The 22,427-nt window shown below is 47.0% G+C and overlaps 2 protein-coding genes across 5 annotated transcripts; one reads left to right on the top strand and one right to left on the bottom strand.

Moving 5' to 3' along the window:
* Window positions 1–309: 309 nt before the first annotated feature.
* On the bottom strand, window positions 310–4,965 carry LOC133930843 (probable thiol methyltransferase 2). Its single transcript, XM_062377606.1, has 8 exons — window positions 4,752–4,965; window positions 3,902–4,032; window positions 3,417–3,503; window positions 2,101–2,201; window positions 1,930–2,029; window positions 1,055–1,101; window positions 787–865; window positions 310–597 (listed from the first exon to the last, which is right to left on the bottom strand). Exons 1-8 carry the CDS (start codon window positions 4,918–4,920, stop codon window positions 544–546), a joined length of 768 nt encoding a protein of 255 aa, XP_062233590.1. The 5' UTR covers window positions 4,921–4,965; the 3' UTR covers window positions 310–543.
* A 326-nt stretch (window positions 4,966–5,291) lies between these two features.
* Window positions 5,292–11,552, top strand: LOC133930841 (F-box/LRR-repeat MAX2 homolog). 4 transcript variants are annotated; one of them, XM_062377603.1, is made up of 5 exons: window positions 5,292–7,818; window positions 8,224–8,290; window positions 8,429–9,364; window positions 10,349–10,395; window positions 10,776–11,552. In XM_062377603.1, exon 1 carries the CDS (start codon window positions 5,435–5,437, stop codon window positions 7,547–7,549), a length of 2,115 nt encoding a protein of 704 aa, XP_062233587.1. In that variant the 5' UTR covers window positions 5,292–5,434; the 3' UTR covers window positions 7,550–7,818; window positions 8,224–8,290; window positions 8,429–9,364; window positions 10,349–10,395; window positions 10,776–11,552. The 4 variants fall into 4 exon arrangements, with proteins under 4 accessions (XP_062233587.1, XP_062233588.1, XP_062233586.1 ...); XM_062377604.1 differs by having other exon boundaries at window positions 8,224–8,863; window positions 9,188–9,364; XM_062377602.1 differs by having other exon boundaries at window positions 8,224–9,040; window positions 9,188–9,364.
* Window positions 11,553–22,427: the final 10,875 nt, after the last annotated feature.

Genomic DNA, 22,427 nt, shown 5'->3' with positions numbered 1-22,427 from the left:
AATTTTGTCCTAGTACATGAAATAAACTCGAAGATGTAAAATTCAAAGCCTAAGATCGAATGGTGTCACGGAAAAATAATCGAGAAGTCACATTTGGAACCGTGTCCTCGACGAAGCACATGGAGAAAGGAACTACACGCCTCCCGCTCAGACTTCAGAGCAAGAGGAAATGGCAGTTTGCAAGTCATGCCCGTGTCCCGTTTTTACTGGAGCCGAGGAAGTAGTCACGGCTCTATGTTCCGAAGCAGGCGTCTCGTTTTCGTTTTTATTTTGTTCCTCCTTTTTTACATGATAAGAACTGTCCGCAAATTCTTTTTTCAACACCAAGAACTACGATTCTGGTATATCTTAAGGTCGAAGAAATATTCAATTCATGCTTCTTGGACAGAACGCACATATGCTTCAGGATTGAAACGCCGTACAGACGACAAAAGAAAGTCTATCACTCTAATACACAGTCTAAAAATGTAAATCATAAGTTGACCCTTTGCATTTATTCTTCTTTCCTTTGTTTCTTTCTTTAGGAAAATGCTGCTTCTTTTCTCACAGAGGTGATTGGTGTGCGCATCTCTTCCACCTCCCAAGTTTCTCGCAGCCCTAGAACGGGGGGTTTAAGATCAAATAAACGAATAATGTCCTAAGATTACAAGTAAAGAGGCCGATTGAATGGCTGTTCATGCATTAAGATTTAAGAATGTGATGCTTTGGCCAAGCCATGACGACAAAAACTGTAGGCAACATGAAGTGTCTTTTTATAAGACAAATTAATGAGAAAACAATGTGTACCTTCCGTGGTTTGATAGCTAGCTCATTGTCTTCCATAAGGACAGCCTTGAAACCCAACGGTTCCAGTACCTTCTGATAGCTGAAGTTTCAGGGACGGCAGTTATCATCACAACAGTGAAGGATGTTATGATTTTTGTACAACAACAGAAAAGAAAGTTATGATTTTGTCCAAAGTAAAACAGTCATGTACTCATGTTACCGAGAAAAATAGAAGGTTTTCAACTGTAAATTAATTCTTTCATGATTGCAAGGGGATACGTATTCTTACTCAGCAACTGTATTGTTGTACGGTGGTCCTACTTCTTGATCACTGATCTGTAATACGGAGCAGTATAAGAAATTCTCATCATGGTGACAAAATAATGGAATGACATTCAAAGAAGCGAATTGATATCAAGCATGCATGCAGATTAATTTTTTGGTGTCCAGTGCTATAATATTTGCATAAGCTTTCCATGTTTCCATTTTGCCCTGAGGACACATGTTGGAATAAGCACCTCAAGTTTACCTTTGTTTCTATTAGAGCACTGACACCAAATTGACAAAATATATTGAAACAAGAGGTCTTATGACTTTTATCATGTCTTTGTCCAATGCCAATATCAAGCACTGCAGTGCACCAATATCTTGAGCTGATGCTCACAAATTACATGTTCATTCATTACTTTCAGGGGCATCTCCGCATTAAAAGTCCTGAAATATGTGGGTGCATGAGGATGAAAATATCATAGGTAGCTGGCTGGTTTTGGAATAGTGTCGACTGTCAAGCACTAAGGTCTGCCTAAGTAGAGGCAAAATCCTGCTGATTTACACCAAGGTATCGACAATGCACCCACTCTAGTCACTTTCACCACTGCCCTTCAATACAGATTCTATAGCGTTCCCCAAATTCTATTTGTTGCCTTCAATATGTCTCCTACCATCAGTGACTTCCTGTAGAGTACATGACTAACCATGATCCTTGAAAGAAGGAAAGAGCTAACAACACAACCTTCTTACATATAACATCAAAGTAGCTACTTAAGAGTCAATCAGATGGTTGAAACTTTAAAGTTCAGTTTGAAGAATAGAGTATCATAGGATTAGTACAATGGGAACTTCAAGCAAAAGAAATCAATCGTAACCGAGAGATTGTATCCTCACCAGATATATCAAGGTAATAAGTTCTCCATCTGGTTTTAGAAGGCGATTAACTGTCTCTGCCCAAGCCACCCTCAAACTCGGGTCAAGTGCACAAAAGAACCTGTATACATCAATACACATGACCTAAGCTGCCACCAAACCAATAAACAGACAAGATAAACTAACACATACGTATAATCGAAAATAAGGTCGAATTGTTCACTTGGTGTCCACTTGAATAAATCTTCTGTCAGAAATGTAAAATAATCTGCATTTGGCAAAGAGGATGACCACTGGTATACCAATGGAGAAAATAATTAGGCACATCTGTCGACATCAGTATAATAAAGGGTCTTACCTACAATCAGAAGACAGTTTTTAAGGAAAAGGTATAGTAGAAAAGCTGTATTCCGGTTACGATGGTTAGAATAATTACAAGTTTTATTTGCAAATGAACTCATCACCAATTTAATCCAAAAGGCGGGTTCAATTGCCGAGCCCATTATGATTAATAACGAGTAAGAATTTATGACTTCATAAGTTCAAAATGGGAAAAATACAGATAGTTCCCTAAGCCCCATTACAACAAAACCATATGGTTGTCATTTTTGCATATCGATGGTTCTCCTTTTGTACATTCTGGGAAATTGGTTGGTGCCAAGGGTTCTGGCATCCCCATTAGCTAAAATATGAATAACTCAATTATAATGCTTCAAAAATTCGTCAAAAAATCATGTACGTAGCACATATAAAGTTAAGTGGTATTATTAGCACATGATGAACTCCTTGCTGCCTGGACAATTTGGGTGATGCGTAACAACATCGTGTTCAATAATAGCCGTTCTTCTACCGCATCGATGTCGGCTTCCATCTGGAGTGCGGCGGAGCAATGGTGCGCAGCCGGAGCGGTTCACCTAGCTACGCTTATGGCTCACTTGCGTAACTCCCGGTCAATCATATAAGCTGTGCAGTGCGCTGTAGCTGGTTACTGCCTGTTGCTTTTCTCCCTGTATTTGTTCCCTCTTTCTTCCTTCTTTCTTTCTTCGTCTGTAGACCTAAGGGTCTATTGTACCTAACCTCTAAATTTGGCTACCGGATCTCTCTTCCGGGTCTTCCTTAATGCAAAGATACGCACGTCTCCTGCGTATTCTAGAAAAAAAATTATTAGCACATGATGAACTATGCTGGATTGACTGCTTGTCTATTATGTTTCTTGACATCTAAGATGAATTTGACATTGAATTTTTGCAGGTTTACTTAACTTTATGTGCACTACTACATACATGATTTTTTATGGATTTTTTAAACATTGCAACATGCTGAGTTCGCTAATGGGAACGCTGGAACCCTTGGATACATTATTTTGGAAAAGTTACCCTATGACATATATGAAGCGTAACCACTTGGAACATAAGAAGAAACTAGATAAGATATCAAACAGGGTAATTCTCAAGATAGCTTCCCTTCTGATAACCAAGCTCTTGCTCAGCTACTGCTCATCAGCATACCTGCTTAGCCTTGTTAACAGCCATATCAGAAATGTCCAAGCCAACAACAAATCGTTCAGGGCTTGCCAGAGCGACCACATCATACCCCTGTTATACATAAGCAACTCAATCAGGGGGTGGAAAATCGATGGCATGGTATTACAATGAAAATCTGAGTTCCGGTTTGTAAATTGTTATTATTATGGGCAACAAAGTGGATTCCTGCTTATATTATGATCTTGCATTTTAAGGTGTCTAAAATGGTCCATAGTACAGTACAATCTCATAGAACACAATCTTCAATGAAAAGGTTGGGATTGCTAATGTCTTATATAGTTATATCATGCCAAGTTGGGAGACTGTTCTCAAATAAGCAAGTTCTACGGCAGGTGTCCTAGGGAGAAAGTCATAGTCTGATTTTAGCTGCGAGCTCAGTCATTGGGGAGAAACTGGGAGGGAAGCAATAATATCTGGGGAAACATCAACAGAAGAATGATATAATTTACCATTCCGCATCCAGGAACCAAAGCTCTTCCTTTTGGAAGTGTTCCTGATGTAACAAGATGTTCAATGACAGGTGTTGGTTTCCCCAAATCCCATGGGATCACACCAAACTCCCAGGACTTCTTCCACCCATCTGATCAACAACAATGAAGAAAGAAAGGGTGATTCATAATCAGGGAGCTCGCATGATAAACTATAAGACACAAAGTAGAATTGGAAATTCAACAAAGAAAGTAAACACCATGATGTGCCCGGCTGGCAATTTTGTCTGTTGATAACCTGATTTGTGACTTGTAACTATGTAATCTACTCATCACAATGTCATCTTTGCTCTATGGGGAAATCTTGTTCTCTGCTGGGTCGGCATGGTCTCGGTTTTTCAGAATACAACTTTTGCCTCATAAACACAAACAGCGTCTTCATGTCCCCAGCTCCTGATTCGTCTTCTTCCCTCAACAATTGCTGTGCTTCAACTCTGAAATAACTCGGGTTTCAGTTCCCTCCACTTCACTCTCATCACAGGTTGTTCCAGTGATGCCTCTGAGAACAACCGGAGAATCTCCAACAGCGCAACCACACCCGAACCCACCGTCTGTTCGTTGCCATTGTTAGGTCATTGCTGCCAAGTTCCCAACTAACGAAAGGAGAAATTCCCCAACTACTCGCCACAAACTCACTCCACCGATCAAACACGCACGCACGCACATGTACCAGCGCCACCCACCCCGCGCGCAGGCGAACCAAACGGAACCAAACACCAGCAACCACGCCCTCAAAATTCACCTCCCCAACTCGCAACAACCAGCACGAGAAAGCGAGACAGAGAAGGAGACGATTCATCACCACCCTCACCTGCCGCGTCGCCGGCGAAGAGCTCCCGCAGCCTCCCCACCGACGGGTTCTCGCTTGGGTCCCTTCTCCCGGTCGGCGCCCTCGCCGACGACGACCCCATCCCCCGCCGCGGCAGCGCGCGCGAGGCCAAGCAGCGCACGGGGTCACCCACGCGAGACAGACCGCGCATACTCCTCGACCGCGATGCAGAGAAAGAGAGAGAAAATGATTTGTTTTCTAAAGGGAAAAATATTCGAACGGATTGAAAAATACCATCCAAAATCATTCAAGTTGAAAAATAATATTGCAAAGATGACCTAAGATAGAAAATATATTATTTTTTTCTAATGCGTACTTCTTTCCTAGTTGAGTGGATCTGCGTTACAATATATGATCTTAGATCCATATGTTACTTTTACGATCGATGATATTTTTTAATATATACATTGCAATGATATATATGTAATTTTATCAAAATATTTTAATATGAATAGGATAAGATAATACTAGTATTACGGAAAAAGAGAGCTATCGTGTAGTAGTATATCACTTCGCTGGGCAGCTTCTCGTCTCTCTCGTCCCCATTCGGCCCCTTCACCCACATCCCTCCTTCCCCCAACTGCCCCGCGCCCGCAAGGGAAAGGAAGGAGACGACGACTTTGCCGGACGCGGTGGCGCATCTCATCGCGCCGCGTCGCATCCGCATGGCGGAGGCGGCGGCCGCGGCGGGGTCGCCCATCCTGGACCTGCCGGAGCCGCTGCTGCTCCACATCCTGGGCTTCCTCACCGACGCGCGGTCGCGGCACCGCGCCGCGCTGGCGTGCCACCGGCTCCTCGCGGCGGAGCGGACGACGCGGCCCGCGCTGTCGCTGCGCGGGAACCCGCGGTCCGCGGACTTCCTGTTGCTCCCGCCGGCGTTCTGCTTCCCCGCGCTCGAGCACCTCGACCTCTCGCTCGTCTCGCCGTGGGGGCACCCGTTCCTCTCCGCGGCGCCGGCCGATGCTGCGGCGGCCGCGCCGTCGCACAACCCCGAGGAGGTCGCCGAGCAGAACGCCTTCATCGCCGCGCGCCTCGCACACTGCTTCCCGGCCGTGTCCTCGCTGGCCGTCTACTGCCGCGACCCATCCACGCTCGAAAGCCTCACCCAGCACTGGCAGGGCAGCCTCCGCAGCGTCAAGCTCGTGCGCTGGCACCAGCGGCCCCCTGGCCTCGCCAGCGGCGCGGATCTCGAGCAACTGCTCGCGACCTGCCCCGCGCTCAGGGCGCTGGACCTCTCGGAGTTCTACTGCTGGACGGAGGACATCGAACCGGCACTCGCGGCGCACCCTACCGCTGCCGCGGCGCTCACCGAGCTCGACCTCGGCCTCGCAGGCGCCACGGACGGGTTTCACTCCTCCGAGCTTGGGGCCATCGCGGGGCGCTGCCCCAACCTCCGGAAGCTCGTGGCTCCCTGTGTGTTCAACCCCCGGTACGTTGACTTTGTCGGCGACGACGCGCTGCTCTCCCTCGCCGCTAGCTGCCCCAAGCTGACGGTATTGCGGCTCCGCGAGCCGTTCGAGGCGGCGTCCACCAGCCAACGAGAGGATGCGGCCATTACCGTCGCGGGGCTGGTTGCCTTCTTCGCTGCACTTCCGGGGCTGGAGGATTTCACGCTTGACCTGCGGCATAATGTGCTGGAGGCAGCGCCAGCGATGGAGGCGCTGGCCCACAGGTGCCCACGGATCAAGTTCTTGACGCTGGGGTGTTTTCAAAGCTTGTGCAAGGCATCTTGGCTGCATCTTGATGGCGTTGCAGTGTGCGGTGCGCTGGAGTCACTTTGCATGAAGAATTGTCAGGATCTCACCGACGCCAGTCTTGCGGCAATCGGTCGAGGGTGTGGGAAGCTTTCTAAGTTTGCCATCCATGGCTGCGATCTCGTGACGTCAGTTGGGATCAGGAGGCTAGTAACGGCGCTTCGGCCTACAATCAAGGAAATCAGTATCTTGCACTGCCGGCTTCTGGACACAGCAGCATGCCTCACTGCTCTAAGTCCAATCCGTGATCGCATTGAGAGTCTTGAGATCAACTGTGTCTGGAAGGAAGTTGAACAACCTGACAGTGTAGCCAACGGCACAACCGGATGTGATCCTGACGATGATGAGCTAGGTGAAGTGTCATATGAGTCTGCATCCAAGAAATGTAGGTACATGGAGTTGGATGATCTAGTCAGCTGGGAGATGCTCCGTTCACTCTCCCTCTGGTTCCCTGCTGGTGAGCTGCTCTCTCCACTCATTTCTGCTGGGCTTGATAGCTGCCCTGCGCTAGAGGAGATTTCAATTAAGGTGGAGGGTGATTGCCGGACATGTCCACGGCCTGCTCCACGAAGTTTTTTCGGCCTGAGTGACCTTGCAGGCTTCCCAGTACTGTCTAAGATGAAATTGGATCTGAGCGAGGCAGTGGGCTATGCCCTTACCGCACCGGCGGGACAGATGGATCTCTCTCTGTGGGAGCGATTTTATTTGCAAGGTATCGATTCACTGCATACTTTGTATGAGCTAGACTACTGGCCACCCCAAGACAAGGAAGTGAACCAGCGTAGCCTTACATTGCCTGCTGTTGGATTGCTCCAGCGCTGCATTGGACTCAGGAAGCTCTTTGTCCACGGCACCACACATGAGCATTTTCTGACTTTCTTCTTGACGATGCCAAATTTGAGGGACATGCAGTTACGAGAGGACTACTATCCGGCACCAGAGCACGATATGATGATCACAGAGATGCGGGCTGAATCTTGGCTCCGGTTTGAGATGCAGCTGAACATCCGGACAATTGATGATTGATAGTGGATTTGGTGAACAGTGAGAGGATCATATGAATACAGAGGTGCCGCTTTGAGGTGGCACTGAACCGGGTGGAGTCGATTTGGCATGGTGCCGAGCCATGAATGAGTTGCTTACGGAAGTAGCAGGAATAGCTGGTGTGCTGCTGTTGAGGAGAGTAGAAGAGAATGCTTTGACCATGTGGCAATTGTCGGTGATCTTCTCAAGTTTTTTTTTTCTCTTTTTCTACTGTAATAAGAGAGTTGGTGCAGAATTCAGATTCGCAGGAGGTGAGATGATAAACTAGGCTTTGGGGAAATTTTGCGAGGGATAATTTTGTTTCTGAGCTGAGCTGAGTTGAACACCATCAAGATGAATTGGCACTGTTCTTGTGAGCTGTAACCTTTGGGCTCTGTAAAAAAGAATAAAAAAAATATCATTCACATGTCTTTCTTATGCTCTAGTTTCACAAATGCTGCATTTATCATGGTGATGATTATCTCATCCAAAATTGGTCAGCTATTTTTATGCAAGAAACATGGCAACTTGAGTGATGATTATCTCATCCAAAATTGGTCAGCTATTTTTATGCAAGAAACATGGCAACTTGATCCATAAGTATATAACAGAACTAGAAGGCTGAAACTTTGGAGTAGGAGTGGTCTTTTGTTAACTACTCTTTCCCTTCTGCACAGGTTTGGCAACAAAATTGCCAATCGGCATGGCAAGTTGGCAACCTGGGTCTCCAAGCCAAGCAACCAGGTTTTGCAAGATACTACTGGCATGATCAAGCATGATGAGTGCTACCAGGATCAAGCATACTAAGTTCTTCTGACACCTGATATGAATGACCAAAAAAAACCTTATTTCATTTGACAGAATCATTTTTCTTTTGCGCAGGCATCGAGAAGATTTCCAATGCCCAAGCAATTGATCAGAACACAGTCTCCCTGCCATTTGCTGATTTGTTCTCTCCCTGCAGCGATCCTCCAAGGAGCCGTCGCTTTGGCTCTCCTCATCCGCAAATGTAGGAAGACGTCCCGAACAAGATCGGCATCGCAACATGTCATAAGATCTCGCACTACAACAAGCCGGTTTATCCAGTGCTCTGCATGTCAAGATACCGCGAGAATCGCAGGTTTTGTCAAAGCAAATCCTGGCGATTCTTGGTGCCCCTGGAAATTAAAGAGCCCTTGACAGACTGAGAGCCCTCCTCTTGTCCTAATCGACCTGCAAGGTCAGGGCGTTTGTGCCTTTTGGCTGGGCAGCAGCTGGAGGCCTCACAAAATAATGCTACAGAATGTAAAGCTGGCCTCTAGAAGGAGAGCAGATTTGGTAGAGCAGAAGCTTCCTCTCTCCCCTCTCCTCTGGTGCCACGTTGAGGCTCGTAGTTCACATAATTGGCGGGTGACTGGGACGCACGCATGCATCCACCAGTTCTTTCTTTGCTCGAAATTTCCAAATATTTTCTCTCAGTGTTAAGTAACTTCTATACACAATGGTAGAAATGAGGTAGAATTCAGAGTTGCTATTCTTCCGCGCGTACCGTTTTTATTTTCGCTGTTACATTTTTTTCTACTCACCGAATTAGCGGCTAACCGCTGCATCGCCGCATGTGTGAATTTCATGTGCTGATTGCTTCTTACCTGTTTGATTCAGGATGCGGTGGAAGCTAAGCTGGTGGCACTGGCACTGGCAGGAGAAATGTCACGAGCATGGGTGGCGGTTGCAGACTTGAAGCCCTGCTTGCTGCGCTTCCCTTTCCGGCGGCGGTTGATGGACGTCTTCATGAGAAAGCCGCACGTGGCGCGCCGTAGATTTCCATTCGTCTGTTTGGTCAGTTTAAACTAACATTATGCTATTGACTGGTGAAAAGTTGTTCTTTCTTAGGTCAGATGCTTTGTGGGATAAGTGGGTTTCAGACGGTGCAAGTTTTGAGAAAGATTAACCGGGATAGATTAGTACTCCCTTCAGTTATAAATACATACCATTTTAGATAAGACACGGTATTTAATATATAATTTGATAATTATTTTCTATTAGAATATATTTATAAAATCTATTGAATTTGTAATATTATGAAAACATTTTTTAAAACTCGGGTAGATTACTACTCCCTCCGGTTATAAATACATGTTGTTTTGGATAAGATAGGATATTTAATGTATAATTATTTTTTATTAGAATATATTTATAAAATCTATTAAATTTGTGATATTATAAAAATATTTTTTAAGAAAAATCTACATGTATGATTTTAAGGTTCTTAAACTATATATTTTGAAAGTTATTGTTAGTTAGAGTTTTAAAATTGTGACCTAACCTTTTCCAAAACAATATGTTTTTATAATTAGAGGAAGTAGTTTACTACCGCCTTATCGCGTATGAAATAGATGAGCTGAGTAAAGAGAGTCAACATATGCAACTATTTATAAACGCATCAGTATACTCCATCTAGCTAGCATCACACGCCGCTTTTGGATATTTTTTTTAAGACTACAAGGAAGACACAATTACACTCGCCCCCCACACGAGTGGAGTATTTGGGTGTGATAAGGCGAGACTGGAGACCACAATTGGTTCGAAGGCGATTTCTGAGTTGGGTTGGTCACTCCTGGATTTTGACGGAGCACACCGTGTAGCTGACGGGTCCATACCTTCAGGAAATCAACGTCCGGTGTGCTAGTGGGAGATGGGGAAATGCTACTCTAGGTTCACTTGTGGATGCACCATTATCTTGTTCATCTATATCTTTTATCTAACTTTTATTTATCCATTGATTCTTTTATTTATCTATAATTTTTTTCACTACATGTGTAGATGGCATTCTTCACCTCGCAAGCCCCAAGCTTTCCCTCGCAGTCCCGGTAAGTGCTGCATTACTAGCAAAATGTCGTGCGTAAACTAGTGGTTAGTGGCAATTAACAGGGGCATATTTGACACATGACCACGTGTGAGTACGTCCAGGAGATGATTCCCTTTTGCAACTTGGCCAAGTGCACGTTTTGTTTATTGCTAAAGGCGTCGTCACCCGTAATGTCATCTTGCTAGCCGCAAAGTCGTGGCCAGAATAAAAAATCCGATCGAAGTTCATACACCGGTATCTTATCGGCACAGCACTCTAAGCTCACGTTGTTTAATATGTTCTCCTTGATCGCATGATTCTTTACCTTTTTACCGAGCAAGCTTCGCTTTTAGAATCTCAAACCTACATGTTTCTTCCTCTATTTTCTTCTCTTTTTTGTAGAATTTCGGCGCTCCAACTCTCTCGTTACGCCTATAAAAAAAGCTCTCCTGTTATGATCCTGCTTACAGTATCTGTTTAAAGTCGAGGTTATGCTCTTGGTGACCACCGAGCATACTTGGTACGCACATGATCTAAAACAGTGAGAGATGGCCACCGATAAAATCCGGAACTACTATGTCATCTGCAGAGCTATTGCACATCGCAGTCGCTTGTCCCACGATTGACAAGACCAACCAGAACAAGCAGTCCTGGCGCACCCAGCATTTTAATAATGAGTGTATATAGATAAAAAAAATTGCTCCATGATCCAAGTATGTTGCACATTTGGATCACGGAAAGCTAGAGATGAAAGTGGAACAAATAGTTTTTGAAACGGGTACGGATATAGATGCGGTTATGGTAAGTTTTTTTAGAAATCAATATACGATACAAATATATATAGTTTTATACAGATATGAATACAGGTATGGTATTGTAAAAATTCAGCAGATACGGATTATTCGATTTTTAGATCGGATTATCCATATTCTACTGGGTCCATTGCCTCTCGCCCTAACCAATACTATACATGGAATAGAGTATAGATTATATCTATTTATGTAATATAATATTTTGAATTATGCTACTAGCTATTGCCTGCTATATTTATGCTCATTTGATGAAATTTATAGTATTTTTATGTTCTAGTGTGTATGCTTCTTGTGGGCGTGGAAAAACAGAAATAGCTCTTGATTTATTTTCAACCATCTAATATGCATATATTATTTTATATCTACTTGTCTATATGCTAAACCTGTTTAGACTCTTTTAGTCTTTCATCGCTTCTTGAAAAAATAATTATGACCGGTGACAGTAATCTGAGTAAGATTTTGACTATACATATGAATTTACATAATCACAAAAGTTTATCCCAACGAAGATAATTGATGGATTCGGAATGGAGATGAAACCCAAGCAATCTTAACGCTAACATGAATGATTATTATCATGCTACATGTTGCTTGCACGGTCGTGTGCATAAGTAATATCCGACTATTTTAGTCTATTTTTGGTCCAACTTCAACTCTGAAACGATTCGTATTTGAATTCGTACCTGCAAAAAAAGATGCGGATATAGTAAAAACATTATTCATCCAAATTTGATCTGTTTTCATTTTACCGGGAGTTAATTAGGTTTTGAGACGGTGACCTGCGATAGTGAAAAAAAAAGGCTCAGGCACGAATGGTCTGTTAAGTCAAAATACAACGCATAATTATTAAATTTTAACAACTATAATATCAACAACTATTACATATAATATATAGCCAACTTTTTAAAAAAAAATTAGGTATACATTTGTAGACCCATATCCGAAGTGTGCTGCCCATGGTGCGGACCCACCAAACGCCAACGGATATCTCCTACATACGCTGCAAAAGAACGAGAGAGAAAGAGAGAGAGAGACCACGAACGGCTGGAGGTGCGCAGCCGTTGGCCCGGTCGGCCGGACGGTCGGCGTCAGCGACCTCTGGGGTTCTGGGCCACGAGCTCGGCGGAGGTGGTGGGCCTAGGCAAGGGAGAGAGAAAGCGAGAGAACGAACGGCTGGAGGTGCGCAGCCGTTGGTCCGGCCGGCCGACGGTCGGCGTCAGCGCGCGACCTCTGGGGTTCTGGACCACGAGCTCGGCGGAGGTGGTTGGCCTAGGCATGCATTCGCCCTCGGCCTGTCCAGTGGCCGGGTGGTCACCGAAGCTGACAGCGACGGGGAACTGCACTGCACGGGGACTGGCTCACGGCTGATGAGCTGGCCTTGTCCCTTCCTCTGCGCTTGATCGCTCTCCATCACATGCATCTGCTGCATGCATGGATCTGACCCAACGCGATGCATGGCTTCCCCTTGCATCCGGGTAGCATAACCAGATGGAGATTGCGACGAACCTGACTCGATACAGAGATGGCAGTGCAAAACCTGATGGCATCACTTCAGCTGCTGCAGCAGCAGCAGCACCTTGCTGTATTGTGCGTGTTACCGCAATCCATGACGTCATCGTGCTGATCGATATACATGCATGTCTGTGATCACAGATGAACATACATACACACAGCCACTCAGTACCACACAACGGCGGACCCAGCTTAAAAATTAAATAGGGGTATACCGGAAAAAAAAATCCAAGTCCATTGAAATCCACTAACAAACAAAAATTTAAGCAAGGACTTTGCCGTGGAAGTCCTAGATCGTAGATCAACGAGGTTACGCTCGTAAATCAGAAGGTTTCTATGGTTCGTTAAAGGATTTGAGCTGTTTCATAGTACGAAATTCTCCTGTACGTGTTGCTACTGGCTGGAGCTGGACGTACTCCTGCTATTCTTTTACTGCTGCACTGATTGTTTAAACAACTGTACGCGCCGGTCATGGTCCTCGGCGACGTCGCAGATCATATCGATCTCCTTCACGCCATCCATACGCGCGCCCACCCGGTAAGACGCCAAAACTCAAAGCACTGCCCTCTGTCTCTCTCCATCACTTTCATAACACCGGAGATGTGCATCCACGTTGCCCTGTTTTCCCGTGGCGCTACGTACGCCACCCACGGCGACTAATCGATCCATCCCGCCCGGCTCGACCACGCTGCCCTCGAACGGTCGCCGTCGCCGTCGCGCCGAGGACAAGATAGGGTGAGGCGAAGGCGACGGCGCCCCCTAGCTATACCCGTCCGTCCCCGGCCTACTCTCCAGTCTCCAATCACAGCCGCTTTGTTATCCACACGGAGAGGAAAAGGGACGAGTACTATGCCAAGAAACCATGCATCCAGTGGCTGCTGGTGAGTGAGAGCGACGGGCCGGACAAGTGTCCCGTCCCGTAGCCGTCACACGCGTATTCGAGTAGGAGCTTAGCCTACCTTTGCCTTGCATGCATGCATGCATCCACCTTTGCTTTTGCCAAAGGGCTAGCTGGGGTATATAGTACGAGAGGTGAATAACGGCGCCGGTATGTAGTACGAGGGGTACCTATCCTTTGTGATACCATTTCGGAATCAATCCTCGACGTTTGAAAGTGAGCTCCATTTTAAACGATGAATAATGATGGCCGTTGGTGGGGTTAGGATTAAGAGTTTTAGGGTTTGAGAAGTCTTTCATAACTATCGAACTTAGAAGAGGCTGTGGGGAGGCGGATAGGTCGGACATAGGAGGTAGGCGTGGGGGCGGAGCGGTGAGGCGACGAACCGTCGCTGGGCTAGCGCCAGATCAAAAAGAGCTCTAAAATGAAGAGGTTAGCGTTGCGGGAGCGAAGGATGTGGATCTGGCAGCATTCCTACCACCGGAGACGGTGGAGGCAGGCGGTAGGCGAGGGTGAGAAGAGAGCGGCGAGGGCGGAGGAAGAAGACGACGTCCGGACGCTTGGATCTCAATCGGATAGCTGAAATCTGTTGTTCGAAGCAAAAGCCATTTTTAGACGCTTGAAAAATAACATGACCCACGTATTAGAATATCTTTCTTTAGCTATACTGACATATACCTAGAAAAGACACGAGTTGCATCAGCTACTGGTTCATTTCGTGAATGACCATAAAACACCAAACTACGGCCCCATAAACTCGGTAAAGGAATTGCATCATCCAAAACTCCACCATTTTCAAACATGACATAAACGTTCTTTGATTTTGTTCAGATTTCTATTGTATTCTAAAAAGAGGTTTACAAAAAATAGATTTTGTGTTTCATGAAAGTCAAGATCTTGCGTAGATGGTGGCATCACTTCCTCTTTTCCTTTTCTTTATTCAGTATAGTACCGTTGCAGATAACACAGTGGATTATCTGCTCACCTTATCCGGATCGTGGGCCGGACCCCTACAGACAGGGATGTTCATGTGATCCATCCAGCGACAGCATGCAGAAAAGCTCAATAAATCCGAGAGCGCCGGGCCCCGGAGGCTTCGGCATGCGTCGTCGATCGAACGGATGGGTCCGCCGACGTCGCGTGTGGCGTGCGCGCACACGAAAAGTCCCCGGCCGGCGCTGTTCTGGATAGCGCGGGGGTCGCGTCCGCCCGTCCGTTCGTCGACATGACCATGCGCGCGCGCAGCGGGTGGTGGGTGTCCGCCGCCAGCCGTACGGCCACGGCCGGCGGCGTCAGGTCCCGGCGTCGCGCGGTTTCCCGCCGGTTCTCGCGTGCGTTCGTGCGGGCCGGACGCACGAGTCAGAGTATGGGAAGTAAATTTTACGAGATGATAAAGATTCTTATAAGACTTTGATTTACATGTGTAACTGAAAAAAAAAGAAAGAGAACATGTGGTATAAAAAAAAGAAACCTTTCTGTGAAACTAAGTCTCGTACAATTTTCTTCTAGAAACAAGAGTGCTCCACTGATGACTGATGTGCCTGCTTCAACAAACGGGCGGGCGGGGTTGGTTGGCACGTACCCTGCCTTTGCCGGCCTGCCGAGCGGTTGTTAACTTGTGATGATGACAACTTGCTGTTATTCACCGTGTGGAGCTGTTGGTCTTTGTACTGAGGTCACCTGGGCTACGCTGGACAAATCTGTTTCAGCACCGTGTTTTAAGTATAAAATGCCACCATTTTGTTAATCAAACTACACACCACCTTCGTACCGTACCATTCCTGCTGCTGAAAACTGACTAATTCATTTCCAACCAGATAATGATACCATCATCCTAGACTATATTTGAAAAGATCCGGTCCATTTCTTTATGAATATTGATGGGGATCCAAGCGGATACCCTCAAGCTTTCACGGTCCACTTACCGAGGAAAAGATGCGGATTGCACACCGCACAGCAAGAGAGCGGCAGTGCGTTGGTCTGCTCGTAGGTGGACGAACTACCGGTCTAGCACCGGGGCTTGCCTTCGAAAATAATTTCGCTTCAGCCTCTCACGTGTAGAGTTATAATAGGATAATGTGTACCCTTCGTCTACAGAGTCTTGGTTGATTTTGTTGATCTCTTTAGAGACGTAATTATCTCTGTATGTGGTCTATATATCTAGATATGTACATAGAGTGTGAGTGTGAGTACGTGTGTAAAAAATAAATGTGTATTTCCGTATATATTCACATGCTACAGCCTACAGCTGTATCTAGGTGGTGTTAAAAAAACAAGAGAGCAGTAGCGAGCAGGGCGTTGGTCCCTGCCTCCTTCAATTTCGAAGGCGCGCTGCACGGCTGAGGGAAGAAGGGCTTGGGAGGGCACTATCGGCCACGGCTTGCTCCTTAGGCGCCAGCCGCGGGGGGCACGGGAAGGTGGCTTTGGGCGAGTGGATCCCAGCGAGGACGTATTGGCACCGAGCTCCATCCGCTCTGGCAACCTTGGAACCCAACCGGCGGAGGAGCTGCTGCAATACACCCACCACATTATTCGTGGGCTGCATCATTTGACCGGGAGGCGCGAGGTAAGGAGGTGCGCGTGCTTGCTGCAGAGGCCGACGATGGTGGTGCCGGCAAGGCTGATGAGGGAGACGAGCTGCTTGTTTACCTTGCCGACGAGGACCATCTCCATGGCCTCCATGGTAACCGAGTTCGGTAACACGGAGGTCGTTGCGGTACTGCGGATCATGCCCTTGAACCGCTGGATGAACGGCCGTGCGCGGGGACGCCAACGGAGGCTGCGCTGCAGCCATGGATGTGGTGGAGATGCGGAGGCCGCGGCGGCAGCCGGAGGTAGACTATGCGAGGGGCGCGATGCAGTTGGCGTTTAGCCCCTTATCACTTGTCGCTGAACTCCACTGCTGGCCATGACTAAGTGCAAAACTGACGGAAGAAAGGGAGATGGCTAGGGGTAATTTGGCCATTTTTTTTTCATAAATTTAACAAGGAAATTGGGGCTAACGGCGACTCTGAGTAAAGGTGGGATGAGAATCCGGATCTCCTGACTTCACTAGGTGATTTTAAATTATTGTACTATTGCTATAGTGATCACACTACAGTGTTTTAACGTTATGGTACTGTTTATCCTCTCATATTTTACTGTTCTTCGTGACTTCACACATCTGAAGTTAGTGGATCCGATTCCGATGGGATAGAAGAGAAACTCATTTTTTTATGGCCCGGAAGGGAAAAAGTTTAATGGCATAAATTTCCTCTCTTTTTTTGAGCGAATGACGGCACTTTATTGATTAAGGAGCATCAGTACAGAGTATTTCCCGAATACAATCCGGGATTACAGCACGATAGACCTGACTAACAGAGTGCTCACAGCTACGAGCCAAAGGAACAGAATACAAAACCAGCTGCCAGAACCTTGATACCATTCACCACCGATCCAACCAAAGAACGGTCCTGAACAGCAGATCGAATACGTTGATTCATTGGCAAACAGTCAGAAGCCAGAGCGACCTTGGTGAAGCCATTGTCCCGGGCGAATTGCCAGTGCTTTAGCTAATTCTGGCGCAGCAATCCCATCATTCAGTTCATTGTGGTCCCGGATCACTACGCCGACTCCCATCCGGCGAGAGGTCTGAAAAAGTGCAGCATCTACATTGATACATACTGATCCAGCCGGCGATAGTCCAACGAGGAACTGACGACGAAGACTCACACCTAGAAGCTTTCACAGGCTTGAAACAGTGCTGCACATTCATATCCACATACGCTTTTATTTTCTCGGCCACTCTCCTTGGAAGCATAACGCCATTGTTGTTGCGTGCATCATTCCTGGCTTCCCAGATAATGCCAAACCGTGACAGCAAGAACAATGGCATTCAGAGCTGACTCCCGAGCAAGGAAATCAAATACCCATTGCCGAGCATTGATCAAATCTTTACGGCATAACTGGATTGCAAAATGAACTTTGACAGCTTTCCACACTGACCTTGCAAACGGGCACTGCAGGAAAAGTGCTCCACTCGTTCTACTCTGCTGCAGAAGATACACCCGTCAGAAGCTGTAATGTGACGACGTTGAAGCTGGAAACCAGTGGGCGGGCAATCGTGCGCAACTCTCCACAGAACAATCTTCATCTTACTGGGAGTTTTAATAGCCCAAAGCGACTTCCAATGTTTATCTTCAGCGCCAACATCTGAGGGAAGACCACGACCATCTTCACTCCGAGCAGCAAAGAAATTCTCAGATCTTGTCAAGTTATAGGCAGATTTAACTGTGTATATACCCAGCTTGGTATGCGGCCATGACACGAAGTCGTCACCCCCATGATGACTGATTGGGATTTGCAAGATAACATTAGCAATCTCCTCATTAAAAGAACTCCGAACTACCTCCTCGTCCCAGGCTGTGTGATTGTCGTGCATCAGGAACTGCACCGTAACATCGTCTGGCAAAGGAAGCAGCGGTCTGAACATCCCCGCGTTAAACCCAGGGATCCAATTGTCGACAAGGATCTTAATCTGGTTGCCATTTCCAATTCCCCACCTGACGCCTTTCTTCAGCAAATCACGTCCAAAAAGAATACTACGCCATGTAAAGGAGGAGGGTCTCGGTTTTGTAGCAGTCCAGAATTCAGAGTCAGGGAAGTACCGTCCCTTAAGAACCCTTGCGCATAAAGAGCTTGGCTCTGTCAGTAATCTCCAGCATTGCCTGTTGAAGACAACAAAGTCTCTGAAGCCCATGCCACCTAGTGATTTTGGGGTTGACAACCATTCCCAAGAGCGCCAATGCATCTTTTTTCTGCCATCCTCAAAGCCCCACCAGTGGTTAGCAATACTTGTCTTCATCTTTTCACAGATAGACACTGGGATTTGGAAACAGCTCATGACATAGTTTGGGATGGCCTGAGCCACAGATTCAAGCATGATTTCTTTGGCAGCACGGGACAGTGCCCGGTCAGTCCATCCGTTTTATTCTTTTTCCAAACCCGATCCGGCAAGAATTTGAAAGAATTTGTAGCTGCCCGACTGATTTCAGTCGTCATACCCAAGTAAGTATCCTGTAGAATCTTATTGTCCACACCAAGGTGTCCTTTCACTTCGTGCTTGACATTGTCAGGGCATTGTTTGCCAAAGAAAATGATGACTTCTATAAGTTCACCTTTTGACCTGATGCATCACAATATAACTTCAGGGTTTCCTTCAGAGCAACTACACTTCTTGAATCACTCCATGCAAAGAAGATGCTGTCGTCTGCAAAAAGTAAATGGGAAATAGGGGGGCCTTGCCGTCCATTGCGAATTCCATGTAGCTCATCAAGACCCACCCTCTTTTGCAGCAAACAAGACAAACCTTCAGTGCACAATAGGAACAAGTAGGGACTAATAGGATCCCCCTGTCTAATGCCTCTTGACGGCACAACCGGATAGGTCAGTTCTCCATTAACTCTCACTGCATATCTAGCTGAAGTTACACACCTCATCACCGAGCCAATACATGCAGGGGCAAACCCCAACTTAGCGAGGCAGCCATGAAGATAATTCCATTCAATTCGATCATACGCTTTCATCATGTCAATCTTTGGGTCGTGCATGATTTCCTCATTAGAGTACGGTTTACATAACTTTGTATTAAGGTAATCGTCCACTTTAGTAGGGATCGAGTCCAAAACCACATCCAAGGAATCACAAGGTTCAGATGAAAAAAGGTTCTTATAGAACTGATGAACCGTACCTTTGATACCTGTCTGATCCTCACATCTTGTGCCATCCTCCCTGACAAGTGCTTGAATTCTGTTAGTACATCTTCTAGCCGAAGCATGAGCCTGGAAAAGGGCAGTATTACGGTCCCCTTCCCGGAGCCACTCAATCCGGGATCTCTGTTGTGCCATGATTTCTTCCCACTCAAACAGTTCACACAGCTGTCGTTCAATACCACGTTCTTCATCAATCACAGCATCGTTCACCGGGGACATACGCAGGGCCTTCAACTTCTTCTCCAAAGACTGAATTTCTTTGCGTACAGAACCAAAAGAAACTCTGTTCCAGTCGCGTAAGGAACCCGCGAGCCGGTTCAGATTTGTCCAAGTTGTTTGCAGCGATGTGGTGCCCTCACTGCCAGCACTCCAAGCCATCTCAACCACATCTTTATAGTCAGCAGCACGTAGCCACATTGCCTCGAATTTGAATCCCTTTTGCATCGAAAGGAGATGCTGGTGCAAACTGTGAGACTCCAGAGTGATTGAGAGGGCATAGTGATCAGATGAAGTTGTAATGACATTCTCCACCTGACAACCATCAAACATAGCAGTAAAATCCCCATTAGCCACAGCTCGGTCGAGACGCACTTTAACATTGCTTTGGGCATCTTGCTTGTTCGTCCATGGAAATTTAGGGCCGGAAAAACCAAGATCGACAAGACCACAATCTTCCATGCAGCTCCTAAACAGCTCCATCTGAGCATCAGACCGATTCCGAGTACCAAAGTGCTCACCATGACTCAGTGCTTCATTGAAATCACCACAGCATAGCCATGGACCAGTCCGTTGATGGTGCAACCGACGAAGTCCCATACATGAAGGTCACCTGCCATGGCACTGCGTTCTCGGCAGATACAATCACATCAATGCAATGAGAGTTGTAGCCACGGAGTGACACCATATATGGCAGTAACCAAAAAAGAGCCAAGCCCCCACTGAGGCCCTCACAGCTCACCGCAAAAGAAGTTGAATAGCCTAGCGACCACATGAAGCTCTCTGCTTTGTTATCCCACATCTTCGTCTCGGACAGGAAGAGGAGGGAGGGTCGATAAGTCTTCACCAACCAGCGAAGCTCGCCCACTATAGCCGCGACAGTTCCAGCATAGTAGACTCATTGCGTCTGGCGGGACTGCTCTGCAGTCTCCGGCGGATCTGCCGATCGAGTAGGGGTTGTTCTCTGTTTCTTGTGAGTCGTTGCTCTGAACATTATCAGTGTCAGCAGCTGGGACACTACTCTTGCTCGAGATCACCAAGTTAGTGCACCTTGTTCAGAAGGGACTTCCTCAACTGCAGAATCTTTGGGCATGTAATCTTTAGTCGATTTCCTTTTCTGCCCCGATGCAACCTTCTTTTCACCGGTGACGTCTCTTCCGCATCCTCACCCGGTCTAGACTTGTGGGCAGATCCTCTTCCACGTCCACCAGAGCCGCCCGGGCGAGATGAACCACCCGACGAGCCCCAGGAATCGCAACCAAACTGCTCAAGGCCAATAGAACTGGAAACATCACCAGATTTTGTGCTACTTGATTTCTTAGCCTGCTCATTCATAGCACACAGACGCCTCGCAACATACGGTAGGTCTCCACTTTCATCACGAACCGTCGGTGTGAGGCACAAAATGGATGAATGCCCCAAGAAACCACACGAAAAGCAGTAGAAAGGGAGGCACTCGTACTGCACATCATACCTCTCCGTGCACTGGAGCCGCGATGAGTAAAAAGTGACCAAGCCCCCCAGCATCGGCCTCGCGTATCAGTTTCTACCCTCACGACATGCCCAATGGGTTTAGCGATCTCCATACCTCTCTTTGAATTCATCAATCTGCACGGGAGATCAACAATTCTGGCCCAGATAGCCATGCCGACATAAGTGACCTTCTGCGGCTGAAGATCCGCATCATGGACGGCATGCTTACCGACCACCCACGGTGATCCCTCCGACACACGATCACGGTCCGCCATCGAACCGAACTCGGACTCGGCTACGAACAGGTTGTCCCCAGCCGAATGGAAGAGCGGCCCCTTTGGATTGCCCCATGCCGGCCTCATCGCCGACGTGATCATCTGAACGTGGAGAACATTCGGTGCAAGCGCCTTGCCCACGAGCGCACGATTTGGGTCAACAAGATCGGCGGCGTCTTCATCGTCCAGCAGCACCGCCGTAAGACGCAGGCGCTCCATCATCTACTCTACCCGAGCACCGGAGCTAGTCGCTCCCGTTGCATGAACCGTCTCCGTAACCGCCCTTGCCTTTCCCCGATCCGAACACGCCGGCTCCGTTGGGACATCGTCGGTCACCGGGATCTGGCCCTCTGCGGCTTGAGCACTACCCTCCACTCCATCCGATCTCCCCGCCATGAACAACCCCTCCCCACTGCGGGGGCGTGCGAGAGTCAGGGCGTAGAGCATAAATTTCCTCTTGATGCTAAGGGGAAAGCCCGATTCCAAAAAATATTTGGGCTAGAAGCGAACAACGGCAAAAGAAACGAGACACACAGTCAATTCCAGAGTTTTTTTATTTTTATATTTTATAACTTAAAATATTAAATAAATAGATTTATGATAAATTTTTTTTAAAAAATAGCTATCTACCATTCTCTCATCGAGCGACTAAATAAGGACCCTTACACCTCTTCAAAGGACGGTTAACCCAGTCGGATGAACAGTAGTCTTTGAGACTAGGCTAACCATCTTTTGAAGAGACAGCAAGGGTCACCGCATTGCTTGCCACACTATCAGAGGACGGTAAGAATCTGACCGTCCGATGAGAGTGTAGTAGGCATTTGTTTTTTAAATCTTTCTACAGAATCTATTTATTTAATATTATAAGTTAGAAAATATAAAAATAAAAAAACTCGTCAATTCCTCGTATGAGACACGAGATGACAAGAGGCCCAGTTTCCCTTTTGCCCCTATTCAACAGCGCGGGCGCGGCCCAGTTTCGCTTCTGCCTTCTCAACAGCGACCCAACTCGGGAACCAGCGCAGCCCCCCCGGTGCGACCGAGACGTCCTGATCTGCCGTCCCCACGCCGAATCCAAGGGCCAGCGTAACGCCGGCCCCAATGGCCACCCACGCCAC

This window comes from Phragmites australis, chromosome 10, assembly GCF_958298935.1.
Source record: "Phragmites australis chromosome 10, lpPhrAust1.1, whole genome shotgun sequence".
NCBI lineage: Eukaryota > Viridiplantae > Streptophyta > Magnoliopsida > Poales > Poaceae > Phragmites > Phragmites australis.
The sequence above is the reverse complement of the archived record's forward strand: the minus strand, read 5'-3'. Positions and strand labels throughout refer to the sequence as shown.